At 38.7% G+C, this 11,658-nt stretch overlaps 1 protein-coding gene across 1 annotated transcript; it reads right to left on the minus strand.

The window, feature by feature from the left end:
* Positions 1–5,665: 5,665 nt before the first annotated feature.
* MRPL15 (mitochondrial ribosomal protein L15) lies at positions 5,666–11,011 on the minus strand (the record flags this gene model as incomplete). Its single annotated transcript, XM_009079273.1, has 4 exons — positions 5,666–6,242; positions 7,476–7,599; positions 8,105–8,270; positions 10,854–11,011. Coding segments are annotated over 4 exons (786 nt in total), but the record flags the coding sequence as incomplete, so codon positions are not given.
* Between the last annotated feature and the right edge of the window lie 647 nt (positions 11,012–11,658).

Genomic DNA, 11,658 nt, shown 5'->3' on the forward strand with positions numbered 1-11,658 from the left:
CATTACTCCTTGTCCTAACACTGCAGTTCCTAACAGAGTCCCTCTCCGGTTCCCTTGTCAGCCCCTTCAGATATTGAAAAGCTGCTATGAGGTCTCCATGCAGTCTTCTCTTTTCCAGGCTGAACAGCTCCGACTTCCTCAGCCTGTCTTCTTAGGGGAGGTGCTCCAGCCCACTTATCAACTTCGTGGCCTCCTCTGGACTTGCTCCAACAGTTTCGTGTCCTTCTTATGTTAAGGGCAACAGAACTGTATGCAGTATTCCAGTTGGGTTCTCACAAGAGCAGAGTAGAGAAGAATCACCTCTTTTGACCTGCTGGCCACACTCCTTTTGATGCTTTCTGGGCTTTCTGGACTGCTAGCGCACACTGCTGGCTGATGGTTAGACTTGATGATCATAAAGGTCTTTTCCAACCTAAATGATGCTATGCTATAGCATAGCATATTTCCATATAGCATGCTTATTTCCAAGTCAAATACAACCTAGTACATCAAGATTCACAAGTTCCCAAATGGCAAGCTAAGCAATCCACACTGGCAATATATGGATCCTGAGGAGGACTTCCAACTTCAAACATCTTGGGTCACTGAAAACAGAGTGAGATTCAGCTCCAGATACTGAAGTTTTAGGTGCATAAAAGAGTGCTCTATGTTACAACTACTGTCACAGACAGTAGAACCTAGAGTGTAATTTAATTGCTCACATACCTGATCCAAGCTAAATGCAGTGATTCTCCAGGCTCCACTGACTATAAATCACATTACTACTGATTATGAAAGGAGCTTAAACACGTGAGCAATGTAGACTTGCATTAATTTTGAAGTTATACCTCACTATACTAACTTTATAGTGAACTTGGATTCCAACTTTTGAAGCTCTGAAGCACAGCTACATTCAACACAGCAAAAAAAGCACCTCCCTTGTCAGATATCAAGTGAATTTATTTTCTGAATTTAAGGTACTCCACATTGGGAGGCAAACTACACCAGCATCACAAAAATCACTAGAGAACTAGTTTGCTATAAATTTACATGTCAATTTATTTTTCGTAGACTGCTCTACATCCACAAACTTCTAGCTGTCATTACCTGTCCAAGAATAACAATAAAAAATATTAACATCAAGAAATGGCAAACCTTAAGGCTAAATATGGGCTATCTGACCATTTTTATAGATTAAAGACCAGGCAGGATGATCTTACCAGCAGAATGAATCTTAGAGGCTGGAGAAAAGGAGAGACTGATTTGGGCATTGGTGCACTGAATGTAAAATTGCCTCTCCATTCAGATGTGTGTCTAGTGTGTGCAATTCTGAGTTAAGTGTACACACAGACACCCTTCTAGGGCTGATAAATGCCAAGTCCATTGCTCAGTGGGCCCCCCAAGCTGCTCGGCACGTGTCTTGGGATCTACAAGGTTCACAAGTAAACAACACTGCTGTTGACATTTTTAACAACAAAAACAACACCAGTCCAGGAAACTGGAGCCACAAAAAACCTCCTCATATAAACAGATGCAGGAATGATCAACACTTTTCCTGCTCCAGAGGCACATAAAACAACCAGATTTTCAAACCCAGAGTGGGCCAGACAGGATGACACTGTGAGAATCATTGAGCCCTGTAGTTCCCACCACTACAACAGGAGAGGTGAGAAGAGATCTCGGGAAAATGCAGAAGCATCAGAGGGAATATTAAGCACAGGAGACAGAATAGATCTGAGTATAGTTTGCTTCCACTGAGAAACCATACTTCTTTAGACATATATTTCTGCTACAAAGGACCAAGACAAGCCACCTGGGCTGGGAGATAAAGGAGCTTACAAAGTTCATCATTTTCCTCTAATGGGCAAGAACTGTCACACCTGAGACTTTTCATAGACTAAACCATAACACTAAAATGAAGTACAGCCTGGGAGTTATATAAAACTATTCCCTATCAGAAATTTTAAAGAAATAAATCTGCATATGGAATATTAAACCAACCATTTTGGATAGACAGAGCATCTTTCTTATTTTGGATATACGTAAATGCGATAGTTAAATATCTAAAATATCAGAATTGTGCAACAATTTTAAGAATTCTTTTTACAGAATTTGTGAGTGTTCAACAGTGCAAAATTAGTTTTGCATCAGCATTTTACATTTAAATACAGAAAATAATAGAAATAATAGAAAATAATAAGGTAGCAATGGGAAGTTATCTTCATAATTGATCACTTTTATATGACTTCCTGGAGCACTAACATCAATTATGCTTCTATGTCAAAACAATGTTGGCACACTGCCAGCGAAGACTCACATCAGGACCGGTGATTTGTTAATTTATTCTTTTTTGGTAATCAGTGGATGGTTCAGTCAACTCTTGATTGTCAAACACAAACAGTGGAAACAATGTAACCAAGCCAGCATCACTGCTGTACACTTGAACAAAAGTCAAACATATATTTTAATTTGCTTCTTTTTTTGGGTCTGCAGTCAGACACCTGTATGTGCAGCATCGACTGGCTGCAGTTAGTAGAATCTATCTCCTAGGAAACAGGTGATTTCTGATTATCACAGTATGACACAACAAGGCATGTACATGTTCAGAAGCCTTAATTTTTATTTCAGTCCCATATGTAATCAGTTTTATCAAGGAACCGTTCGATGCTGCTGATAAAAACTGACATGGCTTTCAGTATTTCGTGACACAAACAAAAGTTTCTTTTCCTCAGCTACCTGATAATGCTTTTCCGGCTACAGCAGGTTGGGTGCTTCTTGCTCTGCAACACATTGCTGCATATGAAAAACCCCTATCAAAACAGGATATCCAAGGCAATCATTAATCTCATGAACATGAAAACACGGTCCACATTCCCAAGTAAAGAGAATGGCTTCAGATGCCAGTGTTGGCTTGCAGTCTTTCATCAGTGAGCCTGACCCTCACATAAACAACACTGGGAGGCTGTTTATTACAGGTTTATTAGAAATCTTGTCAATAACTTACTTGTGCTTTTGATAACTCTGTATTTGGTTGCCAGGAGACTTGTGTTCCCGATGAGATAAAATGAACAGGAAATCCTCTATAGCCTTGTCACTTTTTTCACTAGTAAATAAAAGATCACAGCAACTGATCTAAAATACTGGCTACTGTAAACAGAAGCGAGAAAAAAAGACAAGCATTGCATATTTTAAATAAAGGAACATACAGCCCTTTTTTGCCCTCTCCAATTATAAGATGATAACAGATCACCTTTATAAAGTAGAATGACCGGATTTTGTGGAACGTGGCTGTTTTGGCTCCAAGGTATTTGTAGCGTTATAGTATCAGAGCCAGGATACAGCTGCCTTGTGACTAAGACATCGTACCCTGAATAAGTGCTATCCAATCCCTCGACGTCACCAGACATCTGTTTCCTGTTTTCATTCTTTCTTTCACTGTTATCATTTTATCCAAGTTACCCTTTCACCTGAAAACCATTTAGAGGCCCACAGAAAGCAGCGCATGCACGCGTGTGTATCAAAGAAGTTGATTTAGAAAAAAAGAAATCGCTGAAAGCAATTTGTTCATTTTAATACAAAGAGCAGAAATGGAAACAAACTTGCCTTCCCCCGTCTTCTCCTCCCCAAAATACACAATGATACATAAACACTTTTGTCTTCTGGTCTTCACTAATATGACTAACTTCCTTCTTCGCTTCCAGTTAAGTAGCTTTCCTGTTGAGTACCACCACCTCCACAAAGTACAATTGTGAATTGATTCATAAAAACAGAAACATTATGGCACAAATAAGGGAAGGCAATAAATACTCTTCCCCCCCTCCAACTCCTTCCCAAATGGAGGCAGTAGTATTGTAATAACAAAAAGTTTTAAAAAAAAAAAAAGTATTGCTTGTCATTTAAGGTTCCAAAACAACAATCATCAGGATGCAGAACAGGATACATCTAAAGTGAGAAAGTTATTTACTTCACATTCAAGTTAACACTAACAGTACTTTTTTTGGCACGGAGTATTATTCTTAATGTGCCAAAAGTGTTGGGCACCGCATAAAATATGAATGTTAATGCCACTAAAACCAAATTCCTGCTATTCATAATCCAATTTTATATTGGTGTTCTCTTGTTATGTTTCATCTATACTCAAACCACAAGTTGGGAGAATGACCATTACTGATACCATCTAATACGCATTAACTACAAACAACAGAAACTGAAGAGTAAGTTGCCAAAAACTAGTGACTTTCTGTTCATAATGTCTTGATTTCAGATTCAGTGAAGGAGAATAGAAGACTTGTTTTATTTTATTTTGTGATTACAGATGCTCATATTAATTGACAAGGCAGATTGTTGAGTGAAGCAAAAATCCGAGAGGGTTGATAAACACCACCAAAAAATTCATCCACTTCTTTTGGTTCTCTGAAAGAAAAAAAAAGATTTAAAAATTCTTTTTCTTTTCCCCCTCCTCATCTTGAAGCATACCAGCAAAATACAGGTGTTATACAGGAGAAACAGGAGGTTTTGGTACACAGGTGGCTTTCCCTATGAGATGGGAGTTTGGCAGCTACAGGAAAACCTAAGTAGCATTTCCAAAGGCACATGAAAATTGGAAAGCAAGATGATTTCTTGTGTTCTGGTCTCCTGGACTGTTTCCTGAGTTCCAATAACCAAATTATCCCTATTTTAAAGCTACATTCAGCTTCCATTAAACTCCATAATTATGAAGCATCTCATTAACTTCCACGGAGTCAGGGCAAGTTCCGACAGATAAACTTGGTCCCCTCTCTCATCTTTCTTTACTGCCTCGTTCATCATCCCAAACGCCCAATCCTAAGCCTCCATATGAAACCTACAATACTCTTGCACAGTAATAACTCAGCATTCTGGAGAGAGCGATGCAACAAATGTTTGTTGAAAAATAGTTTTCTGAACTGTATCAAATTGGTGTGATAAAAATACTGTTTCCTACAAAAACAGTTTGTTCATAACTTTTCACACCATTTAAATTAATTTGTCCATTGTCACATATGCAAACTGTGACCATGCTGAAAGCTGATAACTGTGTACTTTGTCCATCACATCCCCATCTTTCTTCTACCATTGTCACTGTCATTCACTGACTCTGGATCCTGCTATGCATTTTTACTGATGACATTACATTTGTGTCAAGACAAGTTTTAAATTCTGTTTGAATAATAAAAGCTATTGATTTAATAAAAACATTTTTTAAGACAGCTTTTTCCCCCCCCTTAATTTAATCTAAAGTTATTTTAAACTGCATAGCCTGTCTTTCTGAATTCCATACAAAGGACTAAGACAAAAATCGAGACTTCTCAAGCTCCAGTGCTATAAATAGCAATAGCAAAATCTAAAAACATTGCTATGGAATTGAAGAGGTTAATGAAATCTCTTCACTTTGTTATTTCTGGTTGTTTTTATTTCCCAACCAAAAATTGATAGTCTGACCCTCAGAGGTATTCAATATACATTTTCTCAAACTTATACTGTAATTTTATGCAATATGATTGCAAAACCAATAGTTTTGTACAGCCAGGTTTCCAATTTTAAATTGAGAGGGGAAAATACAAACTAATTACTGGGTCAAGTTACACTTCAAATTATCCTCTGAAACAAATGCAACATTGAGAACTATTTTCTGAAAAAATAACTGGCAAACCATAGCAGGAGAAAGTGCCCAAACTCACACTTTGTGTCAGACTCTACATTGTTTTCAGATGTTAAGACTTTTGATACACTGTATTATGACAATAAAAAAGCTGAGAGCTACACCAGAAGATTACATGAACCAAAATTTATGTTTTGTCTAGTATAATAGAAGTCTTACAAAAACAAACAAACACACAGCACTTCTATCCATTATTTCATACCCAGATGTTTCCTGTACACCTGCAGTTGTCTCCAGTCCTGAATTCACGAGCTATAGTATTTCAACAGATTCTCGTCAGTTGGTTTTAGAATTTTCTTGTCTGCCAGGTTTACAATCCATCCTGGAGCAAGACCAAAAAATATCTGTCTAGGATCCTTGCGTGCGCTTAACATCTTAAAGAGTTCATCCTTAGTTATGTCTGGTAAGACATAGCCATATTTCTTGGCAAGATCAAGCCTGGCTTCTGCCACCTTAGCTGGGTCTGCCAAGTAGCCACGATTCCTGGCATCGGTGTAGTAACGGACCAGGTCCTCAGGTGGAAGCATCCGCTTTGGGATAGGTTTGCCACGCAGGAAAAATAGCATTGGCTTACATAAAATTTCTGTGAGCAAACATGAGAGAAAATCAGTTACTACACTTTATAACACATATTTAAAGACATTAAATCACATCTTATTTTGTACTAAATAAATTATTACGCTCTAATTAAAAAGCAAAAACCCAAATCTTAAGGATATTCTTGTTCAGAATGAGAGAGTGGTTTACAAGTTTCACTTAACCAAATAAACAACTCTCTTTTAACTGATATTTATAGCGTTGGTCTGGATGAGTCATAACTTCTAACACATTTAGTCGTTTCTAACACATCTAGTGGGGAGGTGTCCCTGCCCATGGACTATTTCCAGGTTAGAAGTAATGTATTTGCATCGCTATTTACACGGTGTACCAACAAATGTCAAATTTCCTGCATCTGTTGACTATTTTAAATAAAGAATCAATGGCACATGCACTTATTTAGTCTTCTGTGGGACTATCCTCTCCTCCTCAAGTTTTACTGATTTTGGCAAATTACATTCTAGATCCTTTGTACCTATAATTTTGATTATTTTCTGGATTGGAAAAAAAAAAGAACTTGTATCACTTCATGGTAACATATTTTGCACACTAAAAATGTTTACTCCTCTTCTTGTCAGCCTCATTCACACATGAAAGCTCCATTATTGTCAATAAAAACTGCATGAATGAATGTTGTGCAGGATGCAGCCTCGAGCAAAGCAAAGCCTCATTCTTCAGTGAAAGTGTTTGGAAAACAACATCCATTTTAACTTGAACAATTCTGAGCTTCTGTAACTTACCCATTTCTTCACTTCAAATGGAAAAGTATTTTAAATTAAAAATATAAATATCCACAGTGGTTTTTACATCTGTTTCTCCCTGAATTTTCTTAGTGTTATTAAACATGTAAAACAGAATCAGAGAAATATTATTAGTTTCTCTATTTACAAAGCTACTTAGATTTGTTTAATTGGCTGATTAGTAAATGACTCCTAACACTGGTAGGACTAAGCAGGTGAGTGGTTAAGAAAAGCAAAACTGAGGATGCATTACCATTCATCACGGAGGGCTGAAACTACATGATCTTTAAGGTCCCTCCCAACTCAAATCATTCTCTGATTGCATAAATATTTGTGTAACTATTTGTTGTTTAAGCCTTTAGAATAGAAGAAGTGGATGACCTTCTATTAGGAACTGTGTTTGAAACTTTGATTTGAATCATTTAATCTTTGCACATTAAAAAAAGAAGAAAAAGGCATAAATTAAAAGCAGTTCTTACCCAAACTCCTTGGGTCATAGAATGATGTTGTTACAACACCTCCATTTTTTTCCACAGCTGCAATTGCTAATTCAGATGCTCTCTGCACTTCAATATTTATTTTTGCTGAAAAAATATCAGCACCCTGTAAATTTCAACACATATTAGAGCAACGTTAAGAGGAGCATTTTAAGACATATATTTATTCTTCTCTGAAACTTGTAAGAAACATTAAATCCTGCAAAATATTATGATTTGCCTGTTCCCTGCACCAAGGTGGGTGGACAAATTGCTCTCAGTCAGTCACCCGGGTTGAATGAAAGCAACTTCGCCTTTCCAAAATATTCAGACATTTATTTCAGTACATGTTAGTCTTCTGTTGCAAAATACTTGTTCAGCTTTTTGTTGCATGCTCCTTACCTCTAATTTTTGCAGCCTCTCAGGTATTAAAAACCTTCTGGGAGGTTGGTTGGGTTTTTTTTTTTTTTTGCTGACACACAGTGCCCTCTAGTGGATTTATTGTCCACAAAAATTCCACAGCAAACTAATTTGGAAAGCAAAGATTCTTCCAAAACCAGGGAATATGACAACCTGACAGCCTGGTATGGCAGAACTGAAAGCCTGAAGTAACAAGTGTGTTGTATGCATACCTCCTCCACCAGCTGGACACCGTAATCCCTCTTGAGAGGCTGCACTGTGACACCTCGGGCGTTAGTGAGCTGCGTTAGGTCAATTGGCTGCGTAGGGTCAACTCTCCCCAGATCAATCAGGTACTGCAGCCTCTGAAGACTGAGAGGTTGATACTGACGTCTGAGGCTGGGGAGAGGAAGATAAAAAACCAAAGCAGACAAAACAATGAGAAATTTACAAAATTGAAGCTGTAATAGCAACTGCTCAACTGGGATACTCCGTTTTCTACCTACTCTTAAAACTACCAAGTAAATGTGTAAACCACACCTGTCCCTAAGTCAGAATTGTAAATAATGAAAATAAAAGCCCTAATTACAGCCCAAGGCTCCACTATGCCTCCAGGTTTGCTCACACTCCCAGCTCCAACATGATATTAATCACTTTGCTGTTGCTGATTTCATTTCACTCGACAATACCCCTCTCTCTACCTGTTGACTGGTTTAAGGAAACAAAAAGGAGGAAGTGGTTAAAGTGCCACCACTTCTTGGTAAGCCAACAAGATTCTAAATAACTACCACCTCCAAAGTGAATCCAGCTTGGCAGCTTCACTGATACATTCAGAAAAGCCAATAAAAAAGTATACAGTCAAAAAACAAACATCCCCTCTTCTCCCATACAGATTTAGTAAAAGACTATCAGCCAAACCTTGTATGTGCTCCTGCATAACTCACATCCAAGATTTTTTTAGTCCATTACCCTTGCACCTGACATCCCAGAAGTACTGCATGGAATCTTCCTCAAAACACCATCAAGGAAGAGAAATATTGAGGAAACGTGCATTAACCCACATCCCCAAAGGGAACTGAAATCTTCTGTCAACAGCCATCAGCTTCAGCAGAACCTCCTTTTGTGTTTTCTGAAGTTCTACCTTTACTGCACAAAGCAATTCTTAGAACAGGTTTCCCAGTGCCAGTGCCTGTGCCTGCTGCACACCATTTATGCTGCTGCTCCAAACTTCCTCATACAATTGGTTTGACTGCTGCTATTGGAAATTTGTGAGTGGTAGCAGAAAAACTGGGAAGCAGCTGATGTCTCTTACTGGGAAGCAATGTAAGGAAGACAAGCAACAGCAACTGTACTGTCAGACAGTCCCTAACAGAGCACAAGTCCAAGAAGTGGAGGAACAGCACTGCAGACAGCAAGAAGAGTGAAGGGAAGATAAACAGAGACATTGTTCAGCATGCTCCCACCCTGCCACAGTATCACTCTCAAGTGCACCCAACATGTTCACTACAGAAACATTTACAATAGCCTGACATTGAGATTTTGCAAGCAACATCGAAACTACAGAGTACTTTTTTTTGTTTCCACATGCTCAGATGTGGTTAAAATGAGCAAGACCCTAATAATTTCTTGTCACTGCAGGAGTTTATTTTTTGCTGTGGGTTATTCATGAACTTGTGACCACTATTAACATAAGCAGCTCAATGTCTGCATTCTGCAGCATTTCCCATGGATCTACAGTGTCTTCAGCTATCGAAACTGCTTCTTGCTTACTCTTAAAATAATTTAAGCAAACATGAGGAAATGACAGTACTTGGAAACAGAATTTGAATCACACTTCAAAACTATTAAGACTGAGGGAAAACCTTTAACAACTGAGGCAAGTCGGTAAGTTTTACTGCACACAAAGAATGGAAATAGGAAAAGGCACAGCTATTTGATGAAGTTATATCAGCAAATGGAACACGAAATCAAACTGAAAGCTTAACAACTCACAAAAATATATACATTAGTCTTTTCATTCTTGAACTGTCTGCTAGATGAGGCATGTTTCTGTTACTACTGCCTATAACAGCACTGTATGGACACAGACGTTTTCAAGACCAGATCTAAAAGCAACAAAATGGTAACTGACCCAGGGAACATAAGTGGTATCTCAGGAAACAAAACCAGCTTTAAACAACACCAAAATACTTAAAATCAAAATTTTCTAATTGACAATGCAAGTGAAGGAACTTTGGAAAACACTGACATTCGTCTCGCCAGCTAACAACAGAGACTGGAGAAAAGACGTTAGAACACTTTTAAACATGAAAAAGGTGGAATATGGACAAGGCACAAACAAGTGCAATGTGAAAAGAGGATAGAAGTGTCAAACAGCACAGAATGTCTGACGAAGCAATGGTGAAAGATGGTTTAATGGCCTCATCCAGTACATTTGATATTAAAGAGCTTGTTAAGATCCTAGGTGGAACAGGCAGAGCACAGAGACCGCAGTGTCGCAGGGCTGAAAAAGCAGAGTCATGAAGAGAAGCAGAATTGTTTGGCTAGTGGCAGATCAGAGCTTCTGGTGAATAAAGCAAGGAGAAATAACCAAGCAAGGCTTTGGATTGCACTTCCATGCCTAACACGACATGACTCGAGTCACTGGGACCATTCCCAGTTAGTTCAGAAGGTTATCAAACAAAGAGGAAAACAGGGAGGTGTGGAGAAGTGGCCTCAGAGGAGACATGCACTTGGCTGGAAGAGGAAGGGGAGTCTGCTACACATGAGGGATTTTGCAGAGAAGAGGGTAAATGAGCAGATGTATAAAACAACTAAGTGAATTAATTAAGAGAATAATCCCACAAGAAATGGCAGATTCAGATGGTAAGGCAGCTAACAATCTGAGAGGAATCTGTTTTGGCATTTTAGATTCTGGTTTCAGGAGAAAGATCAGGAAAATCAGACACTAATTAATTTCCAAGTTAATGTGAAGAAACTTACCTGTGTCCCTCATTAAACCCATATTTTGGTATGGCCAAGTAAAATGGAGTTTGACCACCCTCAAAGCCTAATCGAGGGCGATTTCCTCGTTGTCTCTCTCCTTTGTGACCTCGGCCGCATTTCCTACCTCTGTATCTTCCACGGCCACGTCTTTTCTCCTGGAAAACAATCAATGATACATTTAGTTAACTATATCAAAGGTAAGTGCCTAAAACCCACAAGATTTCAGAGGTATAAACAGAGATAGAAACCCCGTAAGATTTCAGAGATAAAAATATGCTGATTGTCTAGGGAAAAAAAGGAGACAGGTTTTCTCTGGGGAAAAATAGGAAAGCAGATACTGTGATTTCTGCAGAGCACAGCTCTAGGCAGGCACCATAAACAGTCTGAGGACAAGTCAGTTTCCTCTGGTGGCAGGGATGGTTTAGGCCAGCACAAAACTCCACTTGAACTCTATACCGTTTAGCAGCTCTAGGAAGTCTTTAGCACTTACAGGCAAGTGCTGCTTGGTGCTCCCTGTCAGTTCTCTACTCCTGTGTGTTTAGCCTTTGAACCTCATCCCCCTCTTCACTAATATTCCACATAAACCGGGAGGGGGCTCTTCCTGGCTTTTTTTTTCTTTACTACTTTATTACAAGGACACAGGGAAGCAAACACTTAGTTTTGTTTTCCAGAAACTAACAGTAACACAAACTGCGAGCTGGCATCACCTTCCTCATCCCTGCAAGCTTTCTAACCTTCCCTTTCCAAACGTATCGCCCCTTCCCGTAAACGTCTGGAATGAAATACCTTTGACTATTTTCAT

This window comes from Acanthisitta chloris, unplaced genomic scaffold, assembly GCF_000695815.1.
Source record: "Acanthisitta chloris isolate BGI_N310 unplaced genomic scaffold, ASM69581v1 scaffold847, whole genome shotgun sequence".
Classification (NCBI taxonomy): Eukaryota; Metazoa; Chordata; class Aves; order Passeriformes; family Acanthisittidae; genus Acanthisitta; species Acanthisitta chloris.